Below are 21535 nucleotides of genomic sequence, written 5' to 3'. Positions count from 1 at the left end.
AAAAACCCTGAAGTCACTAGACTTCTCCCACTATATCAGCACTCTGAAATATTTTGAAACAGCAGAAAGAGGCCAATCTAATAAGGGACAAAAAGGCAAATTGGCAAATACAGATAAATAGGAGTGGAAGTTCAGCATAGCCCCAGCAGGGGCAGGCTGACCACACAAGAAACTGAATTGACCAACAAGTGCAAGTGTGAACATTAGCAAAAAACAAACTTAACTTGAGAAGACTGGAAGAGAGCTGAAGTCCTAGACCTGAGAAGCAGACTGAATCACCAGCACCAGGATAGGGCGTCGGCTGTCTTATGTCCAGTCTGATACTCCAGAGATCCAATCGTTATCCTCATCATCAGGTGGCAGATCACTACCACTTAAACCCACCTCAGTACTTCCTGTCACCACCAGAGGGAGAACGGAAGGAGAACTCTCAACTGGTGGAGCAGAAAATGAGCTCATAACAGGAGAGGAAAGGAGTGAGGGGCCAATATGGATGGAGTGTAGAGAGTTAATGCCAGGGCGGTGGATGTGTGTGAATGCAGCGCCCAGGATATAAATTATACAAATGCATATCTATAATAATAAATGCCCTAAGCAGCTTTTGTAACCGGTGACGTCACCGCACACCTCTTTCCATGTTAACCCTTAACGCACCACTCCTCAACACACACTCCTCTCACCTTTCACCATCTCCACTCACGTCCACTCACTCTTTCACTCCACATACAACCCTTTCTCTCACTCCGTCTCTCATACTCACGACGTCATCGCCGCTGATCCACGATCCCCGACATCTTCTTCCACCGACGCCATCCTGGATCCAGACGTCCTCCACGCCGGCGACATGTTCTTGCGGCGACGCCATCTTGAGTATCGCGATATCCCGCGATACTCAAGATGGTGTCACTGCAAGAACATGTCGCCGGCGTGGAGGACGTCGGGATCCAAAATGGCGTCGGCGAAATCTCGCGAGATTTCGCCGACGCCATTTTGGATCCCGACGGCATCCACGCCAGCGACATGTTCCTGCGGCGACGCTATTTTGGATCGGCAAAATCCCGCGATACTCAAGATGGCGTCGCTGCAAGAACATGTCGCCGGCGAGGACGACGTCGGGATCCAAAATGGCGTCGGCGAAAACTCGCGAGATTTCACCGACGCCATTTTGGATCCCGACGTCGTCCACGCCGGCGACATGTTCTTCCGTGACGCCATCTTGAGTATCGCGGGATTTCACGATACTCAAGATGGCGTCGCCGCAAGAACATGTCGCCGGCGTGGACAACGTCTGGATCCAGGATGGCGCCGGCGGAAGATGTCGGGGATCGTGGAGCAGTGGCGATGACGGCGTGAGTATGAGAGACGGAGTGAGAGAAGGGGTCGTATGTGGAGTGAAAGAGTGATTGGACGTGAGTGGAGATGGTGAAAGGTGTGAGGAGTGTGTGTGTTGAGGGTTAACATGGCAAGAGGTATGATGCTATCGCATCCTCCCGATGCGATAGCATCGGGCCATAATCTAGTGGTAAATATTTGTGGTAGTCCAAATGTACAGGGAATTGATTTATTTATTTGTCTTACCTGTCTCCTGCCCTGTCTAACTGCCATGTTATAACTGCCAGCGTACTTTGATACATGTACTTCGATTACATGTACAAAAATGCCCCCCTGCATAAATGCCTTCCCCAGGCTAGCTCTGAATTTATAGAAGGCCAGTTCTAAGATCTTCCTTTTTTTTTTTATTTCTCTCTCCTTACTCGTTAGCAATCAATCAAATTAAGTTAGGACATTAGGACACAATAAATGTATTTAGCAGATAAACAAGTGTCCAGGCCTACATGGATCGTAAACCACTTTGAAAAGTTACTTGACCTCAATAGCATAAGGGGACAAGCAGGGTGAGATGAAATAACTATATACCATTATATATGCTGCAAAGATGAATGATATAGGTTGGACACATGCAGGAATCAGTGAAGTTGCAGGAAATAGTTAAATACCATTATATATGCCTTCACCATTATATATGCCTTCACAAGGGAACTTCTCACCATTTCTCCTCCAGGGATTATCGTGTGCGGGGACATAATTTCCATTGGCCGAACCCCTCAAGTCTACATTTCAGGTCACTAACCGCTTGCGATACATTGATTTAGTGATGGAACCAGTGGTGCTGTGATTTCTCCAAGTTTTCCAGGAGCTATTCTTCCACATGACAACCCTAGGGCACATATTCCTCGCTCAACTGTGAGCTGCCTAAGTGGCCTACATTTGCTCCCGTGGCCGCAGCATCTCCAGACTTGTGTCCATCAGGCACGGAGACATCATTGATCGATGATTAAGTAGGTGTTGCTGGCAGCATCTCCGGTTTTGTCTCCATCGAGCACATCGGGAACATCATAAGTCAGATTACACGGGAGCAGCTGGCAGCATCTCCGGTTTTATCTCGATTGACCACATCAGGGTTTTCATTGGTCGGTGATTACACAGGAGCTGACGGCAGCGTCTCCGGACTTTTCTCTATGGAGCACATTGGGGACATCATTAGTCAGTGATTACACAGGAATTGCTGGCAGTGTCTCCTGACTTGTCTCCATCAAGCACATCAGAGATGTCATTGATCGGTTATTACACAGGAACTGCCAGCAGCATGCGTGGACTTGTCTCCATCGGACACATTGGGGATGTCATTGGTCGGTGATTACACAGGAGCTGTTAGCAGAGTCTCCACCCTTGTCTCCATCGGAGATGTCATTGGTTGGTGATTACACAGGAGCTGCTGACAGCGTCTCCAGACTTGTTGCCATCGAGCACATTGGCGATGTCATTGGTCGTTTTTTATTCAGGAGCTGCCGGCAGCGTCTTTACTCTTGTCTACATCGGGGACGTCATTGGTCGGTTATTACACAAGAGCTGCCAGCAGCGTCTCTTGACTTGTCTCCATCTAACACATTGGAGATGTCATTGGTAGGTTATTATTCAGGAGCTGCCAGCAGCGTCTCCGGACTTGTCTCCATCAGGGATGTCATTGGTCGGTGATTACACAGGAGCTGCCAGCAGCATCTCCGGACTTGTCCGGAATTGTCGCCATCAAGTACATTGGAGATGTCATTGGTCGTTTTTTATTCAGGAGCTGCCGGCAGCGTCTCCACTCTTGTCTCCATCGGGGACGTCATTGGTCGGTTATTACACAGGAGCTGCCAGCAGCATCTCCGGACTTGTCTCCATCAGGCACATTGGGGATGTCATTGGTCGATGATTACACAGGAGCTGCCGGCAACGTCTCCACTCTAGCCTCCATCGGGCACATCGGAGACGTCATTGGTCGGTTATTACACAAGAGCTGCTGGTAGCGTCTCTTGACTTGTCTCCATCTAAAACATTGGAGATGTCATTGGTAGGTTTATTCAGGAGCTGCCAGCAGCCTCTCTGGACTTGTCTCCATCGGGGACGTCATTTTTTGGTGATTACACAGGATGCATTGTACATTCTGCAGCAGAAACTTCCTCAGACGACCATTAATGACCTCAGTGACAGCAGCTGAGGACGGAGGTGCCGGGATTTCTGCACAAGGCTCAGACTCCGGACTGGAGAAATCAAGCGGGTTTCAATATGTTGTTTCCATTTTTTCAGCATGTGCAGATCGGTGATGTCTCTGTCCTGTGATTTCCAGAATCACGTGACTTTCCCTTCTCGGTGCTGTAAGCTCACTGTTGTGGACTGTCTCCATCATGGTGTTGGTGTTGATGGCGCAATGTCTGGTCGTTGTTCTCTCATGTAGGAGGCTGCGCTGTACACGTAATTATATCCACATGAACCTCTTCTCCTCCTTCATCCTCCGGGCCATGTCCATCTTCATCAAGGACGCCGTGCTCTTCTCCATCGATGACATCAACCACTGCAAAGTCTATCTGGTGAGTGCGACTGTGGAGGTGAGTGACCACCGAAGAACTGGACCCCAGATCACTCTGTCCATTGCCATGGCCATCCACCTCACCTGGTCGTATGGACGCTGGTACTGGTTCAAACTGTACAGATACAGGATAAGGAGGATTCAGGTTCAGGCAGGGCTGGAACTGGATGACTGACGGTATGGACACTGTTACTGGCTCAGACTGTACAAATACAGGATAATTAGGACTCAGGTTCAGGCAGGACCGGAACAGGATGACTTACAGTATCGACGCTGGTACTGATTCAGACTCTGTGGAAACAGGATGAGGAGAATTCAGGTTCAGGTAGAATCGGAACAATATAACTGACCATATGTACGCTGGTACTGGTTCAGACTGTAGGGATACAGTATAAGGAGGACTCAGGTTCAGGCAGGACTGGAACAGGATGACTGACAGTATGGACGCTTGTACTGGTTCAGACTGAACGGATACAGGATAAGGAGTACTCAGGTTCAGGCAGGACTGGAGCAGGATGACTGACAGTATGGACGCTAGTACTGGTTCAGACTGTAGGGATACAGTATAAGGAGGACTCAGGTTCAGGCAGGACTGGAACAGGATGACTGACAGTATGGACGCTTGTACTGGTTCAGACTGTACAGATACAGGATAAGGAGGACTCAGGTTCAGGCAGGACTGGAACAGGATGACTGACAGTATGGACGCTGGTACTGATTCAGACTGTACAGATACAGGATAAGGAGGATTCAGGTTCAGGCAGGACCGAAACAGGATGACTGACAGTATGGACGCTTGTACTGGTTCAGACTGTACAGATACAGGATAAGGAGGATTCAGGTTCAGGCAGGACCGAAACAGGATGACTGACAGTATGGACGCTTGTACTGGTTCAGACTGTACAGATACAGGATAAGGAGGATTCAGGTTCAGGCAGGACCGGAACAGGATGACTGACAGTATGGACGCTGGTACTGATTCAGACTGTAGGGATACAGGATAAGGAGGATTCAGGTTCAGGTAGGATTGGAACATTATAACTGACCATATGTACGCTGGTACTGGTTCAGACTGTAGGGATACAGGATAAGGAGGACTCAGGTTCAGGCAGGACTGGAACAGGATGACTGACAGTATGGACGCTTGTACTGGTTCAGACTGTACGGATACAGGATAAGGAGAACTCAGGTTCAGGCAGGACTGGAGCAGGATGACTGACAGTATGGACGCTTGTACTGGTTCAGACTGAACGGATACAGGATAAGGAGGATTCAGGTTCAGGCAGGACTGGAACAGGATGACTGACAGTATGGACGCTGGTACTGATTCAGACTGTACAGATACAGGATAAGGAGGATTCAGGTTCAGGAAGGACCGAAACAGGATGACTGACAGTATGGACGCTTGTACTGGTTCAGACGGTACGGATACAGGATAAGGAGGACTCAGGTTCAGGCAGGACTGGAGCAGGATGACTGACAGTATGGACGCTTGTACTGGTTGAGACTGTACAGATACAGGATAAGGAGGATTCAGGTTCAGGCAGGACCGGAACAGGATGACTGACAGTATGAACGCTGGTACTGGTTCAGACTGTAGGGATACAGGATAAGGAGGATTCAGGTTCAGGCAGGACCGGAACAGGATGACTGACAGTATGGACGCTGGTACTGATTCAGACTGTACAGATGCAGGATAAGGAGGATTCAGGTTCAGGCAGGACCGGAACAGGGTGACTGACAGTATGGACGCTGGCACTGCTTCAGACTGTACAGATACAGGATAAGGAAGATTCAGGTTCATGCAGGACCGGAACAGGATGACTGACAGTATGGACGCTGGCACTGCTTCAAACTGTATGGATACAGGATAAGGAGGATTCAGGTTCAGGCAGGACCGGAACAGGATGACTGACAATATGAACGCTGGTACTGGTTCAGACTGTACAGATACAGGATAAGGAGGACTCAGGTTCAGGCAGGACTGGAACAGGATGACTGACAGTATGGACGCTTGTACTGGTTGAGACTGTACAGATACAGGATAAGGAGGATTCAGGTTCAGGCAGGACCGGAACAGGATGACTGACAGTATGAACGCTGGTACTGGTTCAGACTGTTGGGATACAGGATAAGGAGGATTCAGGTTCAGGCAGGACCGGAACTGAATGACTGACAGTATGGACGCTGGTACTGATTCAGACTGTACAGATGCAGGATAAGGAGGATTCAGGTTCAGGCAGGACTGGAACAGGATGACTGACAGTATGGACGCTTGTACTGGTTCAGACTGTACAGATACAGGATAAGGAGGACTCAGGTTCAGGCAGGACTGGAGCAGGATGACTGACAGTATGGACGCTTGTACTGGTTGAGACTGTACAGATACAGGATAAGGAGGATTCAGGTTCAGGCAGGACCGGAACAGGATGACTGACAGTATGAACGCTGGTACTGGTTCAGACTGTAGGGATACAGGGTAAGGAGGATTCAGGTTCAGGTAGGACCGGAACAGGATGACTGACAGTATGGACACTGGTACTGATTCAGACTGTACAGATGCAGGATAAGGAGGATTCAGGTTCAGGCAGGACCGGAACAGGGTGACTGACAGTATGGACGCTGGCACTGCTTCAGACTGTACAGATACAGGATAAGGAGGATTCAGGTTCATGCAGGACCGGAACAGGATGACTGACAGTATGGACGCTGGCACTGCTTCAGACTGTACGGATACAGGATAAGGAGGATTCAGGTTCAGGCAGGACCGGAACAGGATGACTGACAGTATGAACGCTGGTACTGGTTCAGACTGTACGGATACAGGATAAGGAGGATTCAGGTTCATGCAGGACCGGAACAGGATGACTGACAGTATGAACGCTGGTACTGGTTCAGACTGTACGGATACAGGATAAGGAGGATTCAGGTTCAGGCAGGACCGGAACAGGATGACTAACAGTATGGACACGGTACTGGTTTAGACTGTACAGAATAAGGAAGGATCAGGCAGGAGTGGAACAGGATGACTGACAGTATGGACGTTGGTTCAAGTTCAGACTCTGCAGATACAGGATAAGGAAGAATCAGGTTCAGGCAGGACCGGAACAGGATGACTAACAGTTTGGACATGGTACTGGTTCAGACTGTACAGGATAAGGAAGGATCAGGCAGGAGCGGAACAGGATGACTGACAGTATGGACACGGTACTGGTTCAGACTGTACAGGATAAGGAAGGATCAGGCAGGAGCGGAACAGGATGACTGACAGTATGGACTTTGGTTCTGGTTCAGACTCTGCAGATACAGGATAAGGAAGAATCAGGTTCAGGCAGGACCGGAACAGGATGACTGACAGTATGGACACTGGAAATAATGACACCAATTTAATAGAAAACAAAAAGTTCCCATGCAGGGCCGATGTAGTCCATGGCGTTCCCACAACGATCCCTGAATTTGGCCTCCAAAGGCTATAGAGTAACGTGCTCTTCCCTCTCTCCCCCGATGTAATGTCCTCTGCCCCTACTCTCTCCCCTGGAGTAACTTCCTCTGTCCCTTCTCTCTCCCCCGATGTAACGTCCTCTGCCCCCTTTCGCTCCTTCGGTGTAACATCCTCTGACCCCCCTCTCTAACTTCATGTAATGTCATCTGCCCCCTCTCTCTCCTCGTGTATAACGTCCTCTGCTCCCTCTCTCTCCCTCGGTATAACGTCCTCTGCCCCCTCTCTCTCCCCGGTATATTGTCCTCTGCCCCCTCTCTCTCCGTATAATGTCCTCTGCTCCCCTCTCTCCTTGTGTATAATGTCCTCTCCCCCCTCTCCCTCGGTATAATGTCCTCTGCCCCCTCTCTATCCCCGGTATATTGTCCTCTGCCCCTCTCTCTCCCCGGTATATTGTCCTCTGCTCCCTCTCTCTCCGTATAATGTCCTCTGCCCCCCTCTCTCCTTGTGTATAATGTCCTTTCCCCCCTCTCTCCCTCGGTATAATGTCCTCTACCCCTCTCTCTCCCCGGTATATTGTCCTCTGCCCCCTCTCCCTCTGTATAATGTCCTCTGCCCCCTCTCTCCTGGTATAACATCCTCTGCCCACTCTCTCCCTCGGTATAACATCCTCTGCCCCCTCTCTCCCTCCGTATATTGTCCTCTGCCCCCTCTCTCTCCCCGGTATAACATCCTCTGCCCCCTCTCTCCTTGGTATATTGTCCTCTGCCCCCTTCTCTCCCTCCGTGTATTGTCATCTGCCCCCTTCTCTTCCTCCGTATATTGTCCTCTGCCCCCTCTCTCTCCCCGGTATAACATCCTCTGCCCCCTCTCTCCTTGGTATATTGTCCTCTGCCCCTTCTCTCTCCCTCCGTATATTGTCCTCTGCCCCCTCTCTCTCCCTCCGTATATTATCCTCTGCCCCCTCTCTCTCCCTCGGTATAACATCCTCTGCCCTCTCTCTCCCTCCGTAAATTGTCCTCTGCCCACTCTCTCTCCCCGGTATATTGTCCTCTGCCCCCTCTCTCTCCCCGGTATATTGTCCTCTGCCCCCACTCTCTCCCCGTTATAACGTCATCTGCCCCCTTCTCTCCCTCGGGATAACGTCCTCTGCCCCCTCTCTCTCCTGGTATAACATCCTCTGCCCCCTCTCTCTCCCTCTGTATATTGTCCTCTGCCCTCTCTCTCCCTCCGTATATTGTCCTCTGCCCCCCTCTCTCTCTCCCTCCTCTCCCTCCGTATATTGTCCTCTGCCCACTCTCTCCTTGGTATATTATCCTCTGCCCCCTCTCTCCTTGGTATATTGTCCTCTGCCCCCTTCTCTCCCTCCGTATATTGTCCTCTGCCCCCTCTCTCTCTCCCTCCGTATAATGTCATCTGCCCCCTTCTCTCCCCGGTATAACGTCATCTGCCCTCTCTCTCTCTCTCCCCGGTATATTGTCCTCTGCCCCCTCTCTCTCCCCAGTATATTGTCCTCTGCCCCTCTCTCTCCCCGTTATAACGTCATCTGCCCCCTTCTCTCCCTCGGTATAACGTCCTCTGCCCCCTCTCTCTCCTGGTATAACATCCTCTGCCCACTCTCTCTCCTGGTATAACATCCTCTGCCCACTCTCTCCCTCGGTATAACATCCTCTGCCCCCTCTCTCTCCCTCCGTATATTGTCCTCTGCCCTCTCTCTCCCTCCGTATATTGTCCTCTGCCCCCTCTCTCTCCCTCCGTATATTGTCCTCTGCCCACTCTCTCCTTGGTATATTGTCCTCTGCCCCCTCTCTCTCCCCGGTATAACATCCTCTGCCCCCTCTCTCTCCCTCCGTATATTGTCCTCTGCCCCCTCTCTCTCCCTCCGTATATTGTCCTCTGCCCACTCTCTCCTTGGTATATTTTCCTCTGCCCCCTCTCTCTCCCTCCGTATGTCCTCTGCCCTCTCTCTCTCCCTCGGTATAACATCCTCTGCCCTCTCTCTCCCTCCGTAAATTGTCCTCTGCCCACTCTCTCTCCCCGGTATATTGTCCTCTGCCCCCTCTCTCTCCCTCGGTATAACGTCCTCTGCCCCTCTCTCTCCTGGTATAACATCCTCTGCCCCCTCTCTCTCCCTCCGTATATTGTCCTCTGCCCCCTCTCTCTCCCCGGTATAACATCCTCTGCCCCCTCTCTCCTTGGTATATTGTCCTCTGCCCCCCTCTCTCTCTCCCTCCATATAATGTCATCTGCCCCCTTCTCTCCCTCCGTATATTGTCCTCTGCCCCCTCTCTCCTTGGTATATTGTCCTCTGCCCCCTCTCTCCTTGGTATATTGTCCTCTGCCCACTCTCTCCTTGGTATATTGTCCTCTGCCCACTCTCTCCTTGGTATATTGTCCTCTGCCCACTCTCTCCTTGGTATATTGTCCTCTGCCCACTCTCTCCTTGGTATATTGTCTTCTGCCCCCTCTCTCCTTGGTATATTGTCTTCTGCCCACTCTCTCCTTGGTATATTGTCCTCTGCCCACTCTCTCCTTGGTATATTGTCCTCTGCCCACTCTCTCCTTGGTATATTGTCCTCTGCCCACTCTCTCCTTGGTATATTGTCCTCTGCCCACTCTCTCTCCCCGGTATAACGTCATCTGCCCTCTCTCCCTCCGTATATTGTCCTCTGCCCTCTCTCTCCTGGTATAACATCCTCTGCCCCCTCTGTCTCCCTCCGTATGTCCTCTGCCCCCCTCTCTCTCTCCCTCCATATAATGTCATCTGCCCCCTTCTCTCCCTCGGTATAACGTCCTCTGCCCCCTCTCTCTCCCCGGTATAACATCCTCTGCCCCCTCTCTCTCCCTCCATATATTGTCCTCTGCCCCCTCTCTCTCCCTCGGTATAAAGTCATCTGCCCTCTCTCTCTCTCCCTCCGTATATTGTCCTCTGCCCCCTCTCTCCTTGGTATATTGTCCTCTGCCCACTCTCTCCTTGGTATATTGTCCTCTGCCCACTCTCTCCTTGGTATATTGTCCTCTGCCCCCTCTCTCCTTGGTATATTGTCCTCTGCCCCCTCTCTCCTTGGTATATTGTCCTCTGCCCCCTCTCTCCTTGGTATATTGTCCTCTGCCCCCTCTCTCCTTGGTATATTGTCCTCTGCCCCTCTCTACTTGGTATATTGTCCTCTGCCCCCTCTCTCCTTGGTATATTGTCCTCTGCCCCCTCTCTCCTTGGTATAACATCCTCTGCCCCCTCTCTCTCCCTCCGTATATTGTCCTCTGCCCCCTCTCTCTCCCTCCGTATATTGTCCTCTGCCCCCTCTCTCTCCCTCCGTATATTGTCCTCTGCCCCCTCTCTCTCTCCCCGGTATAACGTCATCTGCCCTCTCTCTCTCCCTCGGTATAACGTCATCTGCCCTCTCTCTCTCCCTCGGTATAACGTCATCTGCCCCCTCTCTCCACAGACGGACTGTCATTACGTCATGATCTTCTTCCAGTACTGCATCATGGCGAACTACAGCTGGCTCCTGGTGGAGGGGCTCTACCTGCACACGCTGCTCGTCGTCTCCTTCTTCTCGGAGTGGAAATATTTCTGCTGGTACATTGCCCTGGGGTGGGGTGAGTGCACGGCGCAGCAGGAGACCCCCAGAACCTGGACCCCACCTCATCAATATCTGTGTCCTGCAGGTTCTCCTCTGGTCTTCATCATCGCCTGGTCTGTGTGCCGACAGCTGTATGAAAACACGGGGTGAGCAACCAAAGCCGAGCCCTCCGCCATAACACTCCTCCCGGATATTACCCAGAAGCCCCCATTATACCGACACCAACAATATTACCCAGAAGCCCCCATTATACCGACACCAACAATATTACCCAGAAGCCCCCATTATACCGACACCAACAATATTACCCAGAAGCCCCCATTATACAGACAACAACAATATTACCCAGAAGCCCCCATTATACAGACACCAACAATATTACCCAGAAGCCCCCATTATACAGACACCAACAATATTACCCAGAATCCACCATTATACCGACACCAACCATATTACCCAGAAGCCCCCATTATACAGACACCAACAATATTACCCAGAAGCCCCCATTATACCGACACCAACAATATTACCCAGAAGCCCCCGTTATACCGACACCAACAATATTACCCAGAAGCCCCCATTATACCGACACCAACAATATTACCCAGAAGCCCCCATTATACAGACACCAACAATATTACCCAGAAGCCCCCATTATACCGACACCAACAATATTACCCAGAAGCCCCCATTATACCGACACCAACAATATTACCCAGAAGTCCCCATTATACAGACACCAACAATATTACCCAGAAGCCCCCATTATACCGACACCAACAATATTACCCAGAAGCCCCCATTATACCGACACCAACAATATTACCCAGAAGCCCCCATTATACCGACACCAACAATATTACCCAGAAGTCCCCATTATACAGACACCAACAATATTACCCAGAAGCCCCCATTATACAGACACCAACAATATTACCCAGAAGCCCCCATTATTCAGACACCAACAATATTACCCAGAATCCCCCATTATACTGACACCAACAATATTACCCAGAAGCCCCCATTATACTGACACCAACAATATTACCCAGAAGCCCCCATTATACAGACACTAACAATATTACCCAGAAGCCCCCATTATACCGACATCTATTATATTACCCAGAATCCCTCATTTTACCGAGATCTATTACATTACCCAGAATCCCCCATTATACCGACACCAACAATATTACCAAGAATCCCCCATTATACCGACACCAACAATATTACCCAGAATCCCCCATTATACCGACATCTATTATATTACCCAGAATCCCTCATTTTACCGAGATCTATTACATTACCCAGAATCCCCCATTATACCGACATCTATTACATTACCCAGAATCCCCCATTATACCGACATCTATTACATTACCCAGAATCCCTCATTATACCGCCATCTATTACATTACCCAGAATCCCTGATTATACAGACATCTATTACATTACCCAGAATCCCTCATTTTACCGGCATCTATTACATTACCCAGAATCCCCCATTATACCGACATCTATTACATTACCCAGAATCCCTCATTATACCGACATCTATTACATTACCCAGAATCCCTCATTATACCGACATCTATTACATTACCCAGAATCCCCCATTATACCGACATCTATTACATTACCCAGAATCCCTCATTATACCGACATCTATTACATTACCCAGAATCCCCCATTATACCGACATCTATTACATTACCCAGAATCCCTCATTATACCGACATCTATTACATTACCCAGAATCCCTCATTATACCGACATCTATTACATTACCCAGAATCCCTCATTATACAGACATCTATTACATTACCCAGAATCCCTCATTATACCGACATCTATTACATTACCCAGAATCCCCCATTATACCGACACCAACAATATTACCAAGAATCCCCCATTATACCGACACCAACAATATTACCCAGAATCCCCCATTATACCGACATCTATTATATTACCCAGAATCCCTCATTTTACCGAGATCTATTACATTACCCAGAATCCCCCATTATACCGACATCTATTACATTACCCAGAATCCCCCATTATACCGACATCTATTACATTACCCAGAATCCCTCATTATACCGCCATCTATTACATTACCCAGAATCCCTGATTATACCGACATCTATTACATTACCCAGAATCCCTCATTTTACCGGCATCTATTACATTACCCAGAATCCCCCATTATACCGACATCTATTACATTACCCAGAATCCCTCATTATACCGACATCTATTACATTACCCAGAATCCCTCATTATACCGACATCTATTACATTACCCAGAATCCCCCATTATACCGACATCTATTACATTACCCAGAATCCCCCATTATACCGACATCTATTACATTACCCAGAATCCCCCATTATACCGACATCTATTACATTACCCAGAATCCCTCATTATACCGCCATCTATTACATTACCCAGAATCCCTGATTATACAGACATCTATTACATTACCCAGAATCCCTCATTTTACCGGCATCTATTACATTACCCAGAATCCCCCATTATACCGACATCTATTACATTACCCAGAATCCCCCATTATACCGACATCTATTACATTACCCAGAATCCCTCATTATACCGCCATCTATTACATTACCCAGAATCCCTGATTATACAGACATCTATTACATTACCCAGAATCCCTCATTTTACCGGCATCTATTACATTACCCAGAATCCCCCATTATACCGACATCTATTACATTACCCAGAATCCCTCATTATACCGACATCTATTACATTACCCAGAATCCCTCATTATACCGACATCTATTACATTACCCAGAATCCCTCATTATACCGACATCTATTACATTACCCAGAATCCCTCATTATACCGACATCTATTACATTACCCAGAATCCCTCATTATACCGACATCTATTACATTACCCAGAATCCCTCATTATACAGACATCTATTACATTACCCAGAATCCCTCATTATACAGACATCTATTACATTACCCAGAATCCCTCATTATACAGACATCTATTACATTACCCAGAATCCCTCATTATACTGACATCTATTACATTACCCAGAATCCCTCATTATACCGACATCTATTACATTACCCAGAATCCCTCATTATACAGACATCTATTACATTACCCAGAATCCCTCATTATACAGACATCTATTACATTACCCAGAATCCCTCATTATACAGACATCTATTACATTACCCAGAATCCCTCATTATACTGACATCTATTACATTACCCAGAATCCCTCATTATACCGACATCTATTACATTACCCAGAATCCCTCATTATACCGACATCTATTACATTACCTAGAATCCCTCATTATACCGACATCTATTACATTACCCAGAATCCCTCATTATACCGACATCTATTACATTACCCAGAATCCCCCATTATACCGACATCTATTACATTACCCAGAATCCCTCATTATACCGACATCTATTACATTACCCAGAATCCCCCATTATACCAGCATGTATTATATTACCCAGAATCTCTCCTTACAATGGCTTGTAAAAGTTTAGGCACCCCTGGTCGAAATTACTGTTGTTGTGAACAGTTAAGCAATTTGCAGATGAAATGATCTGAAAGGCTTAAAGTCACAGATGACACATTTATTATGTATTTTAGGGAAAAAAAAATTATATTTTCAACTTTTGCATTTTAAAAATTACAAAAAAGAAAATGGTTAGATGCAAAAGTTTTTGCACCCTTGGAGATTTGTGTGCTTAGAAAACTTTGACGGAGGTTTCAGACCTTAATGATCCTGTTAGGGTTATGGCTCATACACTGTCATCGTTAGGAAAGGCCAGGTGATGAAAATTTCCAGCTTTATAAGAACCCAGCCTCCACTAACCTTGTGCCAAAAACAGCAGCCATGGGATCTTCTAAACAGCGGCCGAGCACTCTGAGAATGGTGGAGACCACAAAGCAGGAGAAGTGTTATGAATGGGTAACCGAGGAGGAGCAACAAAAAGCTGAGTCCCAGAAAACCGGAGAGGTTGGTAACTATGCAGATTGCAGATCCCTGATCTTAACCACACAACTAACAGTAGCAGTGGAGCGTTCCTACGATGTTCCTAGACGCCTTGTCACTGCCGGAGGACTACATAAACCTAAAGCAAGAAAAGGGAAAACTAACTGCCCCAGAGCAGACCCCAAAGGAAAAGACATCCCCCACACATGTATTGATGGTAAAGCAAGATGAAAACACCAAACACAGGCAGGAAAATAGGCTTAGCAAATGATGGGGACCAAACTAACTAGAAAGGACAGGAAAGGAAAGCCACTGTCTGCAATCTGCCAAAAAACCCTGAAGTCACTAGACTTCTCCCACTATATCAGCACTCTGAAATATTCTAAAACAGAGCAAAAAGAGGCCAATCTAATAAGGGACAAAAAGGCAAATACAGATAAATAGGAGTGGAAGTTCAGCATAGCCCCAGCAGGGGCAAGCTGACCACACAAGAAACTGAATTGACCAACAAGCGCAAGTGTGAACATTAGCAAAAAACATACTTAACTTGAGAAGACTGGAAGAGAGCTGAATTCCAAGACCTGAGAAGCAGACTGAATCACCAGCACCAGGATAGGGCGTCGGCTGTCTTATATCCAGTCTGATACTCCAGAGATCCAATCGTTATCCTCCTCATCAGGTGGCAGATCACTACCACTTAAACCAACCTCACTACCTCCTGTCACCACCAGAGGGAGAACGGAAGGAGAACTCTCAACTGGTGGAGCAGAAAATGAGCTCATAACAGTACCCCCCCCTTGAGGAGGGGTCACCGAACCCTCATCCATGCCACCAGGCCGATCAGGATGGGCCCGGTGAAAAGCACGAACCAATTTATTGGCATGAATATCAGAGGCAGAGACCCAAGAATTATCTTCCTGGCCATAACCCTTCCATTTGACCAAATACTGGAGTCTCCGTCTAACCAAACGAGAATCCAATATTTTCTCTACCTCATATTCCACATTGCATTTAACCAACACAGGGTCAGGAGGTGCCGCCACAGGAACTACTGGCTCAACAAACCTCTTCAACAGTGACTTGTGAAATACGTTATGGATTTTGAAAGTAACTGGAAGAGCCAATCGAAAAGAAACAGGATTAAGAATCTCCAAAATCTTGTAAGGTCCAATAAATCTGGGCGTAAATTTAGGAGATGCAACCTTCATAGGAATATTCTTAGATGACAACCAAACCATATCACCCACTTTAAACCGGGGACCAATGGTCCTATGCCGGTTGGAAAATCGCTGGGCCTTTTCCTGAGAGAGTGACAACTTATCCACCACTTGGTCCCATATCTGCTGCATTCTCACAACCACAGTGTCCACACCTGGGCAGTACGAAGACTCCACCTGCCCTGAAGAGAATCGAGGATGAAACCCAAAATTACAGAAAAAGGTGACATCAAAGTGGCAGAACTAGCTCTATTGTTCAGTGCAAATTCGGCCAAGGGCAAAAATGAAACCCAATCATCCTGATCAGCAGATATAAAACATCTTAAATAAGACTCCAGGGTCTGGTTTGTTCTCTCAGTCTGCCCATTGGTCTGGGGATGAAACGCGGAGGAGAAGGACAACTGAATTCCCAGATTGGAACAAAAGGCTTTCCAGAATCTGGAAACAAACTGGACCCCTCTATCGGACACAATGTTATCAGGAATCCCGTGCAACCGAACCACCTGTTGTAAAAACAAGGGCACCAACTCAGCGGAAGATGGCAACTTTGGGAGTGGTACAAGATGGACCATCTTCGAAAATCTATCACAAATCACCCAGATAACAGTCATTCTCTGAGAGACAGGAAGATCAGAAATAAAATCCATTGAGATATGGGTCCATGGCCTCTTGGGCACCGGCAGGGGCATCAGCAACCCACTAGAACGAGAACAGGGCTTAGACCGAGAACTAGTCCCAAAGGACTGTACAAAATTCCTGACATCACGAGATAAGGCAGGCCACCAAAACGACCGACTCACCAAATCTCTGGTACCAAAAATACCCGGATGACCAGCCAATGCGGAGCAATGGACTTCAGACATCAGAAAATTAGGAAGGGGAAAGGGAAATTTGTGCTCACCAAAATAGTCCTGTAAGCCGGTCGTGCCTAGGGATCAAATGGCTGACCACCATGTGTTGCAAACATGAAGAGAGAGGGAAGATCCGGCACTGGAGACTTAGTAAAATCCATGATAAGTTTTATTCACATAATTTCATGATAAAACCATAAAGGGGAAACAGACCCCCACGCCTGACGCGTTTTGAACCTTACACCAGGTTCTTCCTCAGAGACATGAAACAAAACAGTTCACAAAATGATTATAAACATTCCTAATCAGCAGAGGGACTCCACACATGTGTATAATCAAAGAGGCAGACAACTAAGCCCTCAAATCACTGGTGGAGTCACTCCCTTGCAAGAAGAAAGAAAAAAAAAAAAGGAAAAGACCTAAACAACAATGGACAAGACATAGAATAAATAAAAACATGTGCAATACACACGTACAAATGCATAAATACATAGCAACTATCAAATGACAAACAAAAAAAAAAAAAATAAAAAACACCAAAAATCTCAGCACTCAATAGAAATACATAAGATCATTTCTATAATTTAGACCTTGCGGATATCGTGCATCAAGCGCAAGTATCCAGAAGGCTTCCCGACAGTGTAGTAAATGTTCCCAGTCACCCCCTCTGGGGGGTTTCAATACCCGTTCTATTCCCTTAACTTTAAGACTGCATAAATTACCCTTGTGTATTTCAAGGAAATGCTTGGACAAGCCAGACACATTCCTAGGACTGGACATAGACTCTGGATTAGAAGCGGTGATGTGCTCACTTAGTCTCCTCTTCAGGCTGCGTGTGGTGCAGCCAATGTAATATAAACTGCACAATGTGCACTCTGCCATATACACTAAGTGTGTGGTGTTACAGTTCATGTAGGTTTTAATTTTGTAGGTTTGTTGTGTACTAAAATTAACAAATTTATCTGTAATATCCATATAACGGCACAAACCACACAAATTTTCACCACACTTATAATTGCCCAAGTAATTTAACCACGTAGGTTTAGTGCAATCAGACAAATACATGATTTGGCATTATCTGCTGTTTCCACCATTTTGACTGAAGAAAGTAATTTCAGTTCTGATCTTAAAAAATTTATCATTATGGCGTTACAACATCTTTTGAACACCAATTTTTTCAAATTTGACACTAAGTACTATCTTCAGGTGTGTGGCTTCCCGATGGGGTCAAAATTCTCTCCTACTCTGGCCAACTTATATATGTCCTTTTGGGAGGACAAATACATATATATATACTATGGATAATCCCTATTTAGACAATGTATTGTGGTGGGGGAGATACATTGATGACGTGATCCTATTGTGGTTTGATCGTTGTGATTTATCTCCCTCTCCTGGCATGCTTGAGTTTTTTGAGTATATTGGGACTAATTCTTTGAATATTAAATTCACCCACGAAATACATGGCATTTGTGCCACATATCTAGATGTTAAAATTATGGGAGATGTCAAAACCGGGAATATATATACTTCCCTATATAGAAAAGATACCAGTGGTAATGCCATATGGCATGCGGATAGTTGTCACCCGCCACATGTGATACGAAATTTACCGTTGGGTGAATTAATCCGTGCCAAAAGATCATGCTCTAATGATGCTCTTTATGAATCCGAGCGTCGTAAAATTTGCACCAGGCTATCAAAAAGGGGTTATAAGAACTGGATGTTAAATAGGGCTATTAAGAAAGTGGATAACAAAACTAGGAGTAGTTTATTGCAGACTGACATGGTACACACTAATCAAAATAAAAATATTCCCACTTTCTCTACCGCTTTCAGTTCAGATTACAAGGGTGTTATTAAAATCATAAACAAACATCTTCCCTTACTGCATCAAGATCCAGTCTTATCGCAGATATTGGCTGGTGGACATAGGTGTGTTCCAAAGAGAGCTAAAAATTTGAGTCATTTTTTGTCCCCCTCATTGTATTTGTCTGATTGCACTAAACCTACGTGGTTAAATTACTTGGGCAATTATAAGTGGGGTGAAAAATTGTGTGGTTTGTGCCGTTATATGGATATTACAGATAAATTTGTTAATTTTAGTACACAACAAACCTACAAAATTAAAACCTACATGAACTGTAACACCACACACTTAGTGTATATGGCAGAGTGCACATTGTGCAGTTTATATTACATTGGCTGCACCACACGCAGCCTGAAGAGGAGACTGAGCACATCACCGCTTCTAATCCAGAGTCTATGTCCAGTCCTAGGAATGTGTCTGGCTTGTCCAAGCATTTCCTTGAAATACACAAGGGTAATTTATGCAGTCTTAAAGTTAAGGGAATAGAACGGGTATTGAAACCCCCCAGAGGGGGTGACTGGGAACATTTACTACACTGTCGGGAAGCCTTCTGGATACTTGCGCTTGATGCACGATATCCGCAAGGTCTAAATTATAGAAATGATCTTATGTATTTCTATTGAGTGCTGAGATTTTTTTATTTATTTATTTATTTATTTTATTTTTTTTTTTTGTTATTTGATAATTGTTATGTATTTATGCATTTGTACGTGTGTATTGCACATGTTTTTTTATATATTCTATGTTTTGTCCATTGTTGTTTAGGTCTTTTCCCCTTTTTTTTTTTTTTTTCTTTCTTCTTGCAAGGGAGTGACTCCACCAGTGATTTGAGGGCTTAGTTGTCTGCCTCTTTGATTATACACATGTGTGGAGTCCCTCTGCTGATTAGGAATGTTTATAATCATTTTGTGAACTGTTTTGTTTCATGTCTCTGAGGAAGAACCTGGTGTAAGGTTCGAAACGCGTCAGCCGTGGGGGTCTGTTTCCCCTTTATGGTTTTATCATGAAATTATGTGAATAAAACTTATCGTGGATTTTACTAAGTCTCCAGTGCCGGATCTTCCCTCTCTCTTCATGACTTCAGACATCACTCTCTTTCTCCACTGGTCAGGAACATGCAATCTTCCCATAGGGCAACGCTCAGGTTTATCCTCCTGAAATTCCTCCAGGGCGCGTCTCAAATCGGGCGAAATACCCCCTCACCTAGGATAGTAGTAGGCTCGGTCACATTAAGAGAATCAGCAAAGAAACTCCTAGAAAGGGCGTCTGCCTTAATATTCTTAGTGCCCGGAAGAAAAGAGACCACAAAATTAAAACGCATGAAAAACAAGGCCCATCTAGCCTGTCTAGGATTCAAGCGTTTGGCCGACTCCAGATAAATCAGATTCTTGTGATCGGTGAGGACCACAACTTGATGTCTAGCTCCCTCCAACCAATGTCTCCACTCCTCAAATGCCCACTTCATTGCCAACAATTCCCGATTCCCCACGTCATAGTTGCGTTGAGATGGGGAAAACTTTCGAGAAAAGAAGGCACAGGGATTCATCTTAGAAGTCACAGGGTCTTTTGGGGATAAAACAGATCCTGCACCAATCTCAGAAGCATCTACCTCCACCTGAAATGGAAGTGAGACATCAGGTTGCCGTAAAACCGGAGCTGAAGTAAATCTCCGCTTAAGCTCCTGAAATGCTGAGACAGCCTCAGGAGACCAATTCAGCACATCAGCTCCCTTCTTGGTCAGATCAGTCAGTGGTTTGACAATACTAGAAAAATTACCAATAAATTTACGATAGAAATTAGAAAAACCCAAAAACTTCTGGAGAGCCTTCAAAGAAGTAGGCTGAACCCAATCATCAATGGCCTGTACCTTGGCCGGGTCCATTTCAATAGTCGATGGAGACAAGATAAATGCCAAAAATGAAATCCTCTGTACACCAAAGAGGCACTTCGATCCCTTAACAAACAGGGAATTCTCCCTCAAAATCCGGAACACAGTCCGGACGTGTTCCACATGAGAATCCCAATCACTAGAAAAGATCAAAATATCATCCAGATAGATGATCAAAAACTTATCCACAAAGTCTCGGAAAATATCATTCATAAAGGACTAGAAGACCGAAGGGGCATTAGTGAGCCCAAAAGGCATCACCAGGTACTCAAAATGTCCCTCCGGAGTATTAAACGCCGTCTTCCATTCATCACCGTGCTTGATGCGAATAAGATTATACGCCCCCCTGAGGTCAAGCTTAGTAAACCAGCAGGCACTCTTAACTCTGGAGAATAAATCAGACATCAGAGGTAACGGGTACTGATATTTAACCGTCATCTTGTTAAGGGAACGATAATCAATACACGGTCTTAATGAACCATCTTTCTTGGCAACAAAAAAAACAGCACCTAGAGGTGACGAGGATGGTCTAATATGACCCTTCTCCAATGACTCCTTAATATAGGATCGCATAGCATCATGTTCAGGTACTGATAAGATGAAAAGCCGACCCTTGGGAAATTTACACCCAGGCATCAACTCAATTGCACAGTCATAACTCCTATGAGGAGGCAAAGAAGCAGACTTACTCTCACTAAATACATCAGCGAAATCAGCCAGATAATCAGGAATATCATGAGACTGAGGAGAGGTGGAGAAA

The 21535-nt window shown here is 46.3% G+C and overlaps 1 protein-coding gene across 1 annotated transcript in view; it reads left to right on the top strand.

Moving 5' to 3' along the window:
* Window positions 1-21535, top strand: part of SCTR (secretin receptor) — a 203622-nt gene that overhangs the window by 144234 nt on the left and 37853 nt on the right. The window contains exons 6-8 of the mRNA XM_073551893.1: window positions 3779-3911; window positions 10796-10949; window positions 11019-11079. Of these exons, the coding sequence (XP_073407994.1) occupies window positions 3779-3911; window positions 10796-10949; window positions 11019-11079 (348 nt within the window). The remainder of the gene's footprint in view (window positions 1-3778; window positions 3912-10795; window positions 10950-11018; window positions 11080-21535) is intronic.

This window comes from Dendrobates tinctorius, unplaced genomic scaffold (assembly GCF_039654945.1).
Source record: "Dendrobates tinctorius isolate UK_male_01 unplaced genomic scaffold, ASM3965494v1 ptg000182l, whole genome shotgun sequence".
Taxonomy (NCBI): domain Eukaryota; kingdom Metazoa; phylum Chordata; class Amphibia; order Anura; family Dendrobatidae; genus Dendrobates; species Dendrobates tinctorius.
The sequence above is the reverse complement of the archived record's forward strand: the minus strand, read 5'-3'. Positions and strand labels throughout refer to the sequence as shown.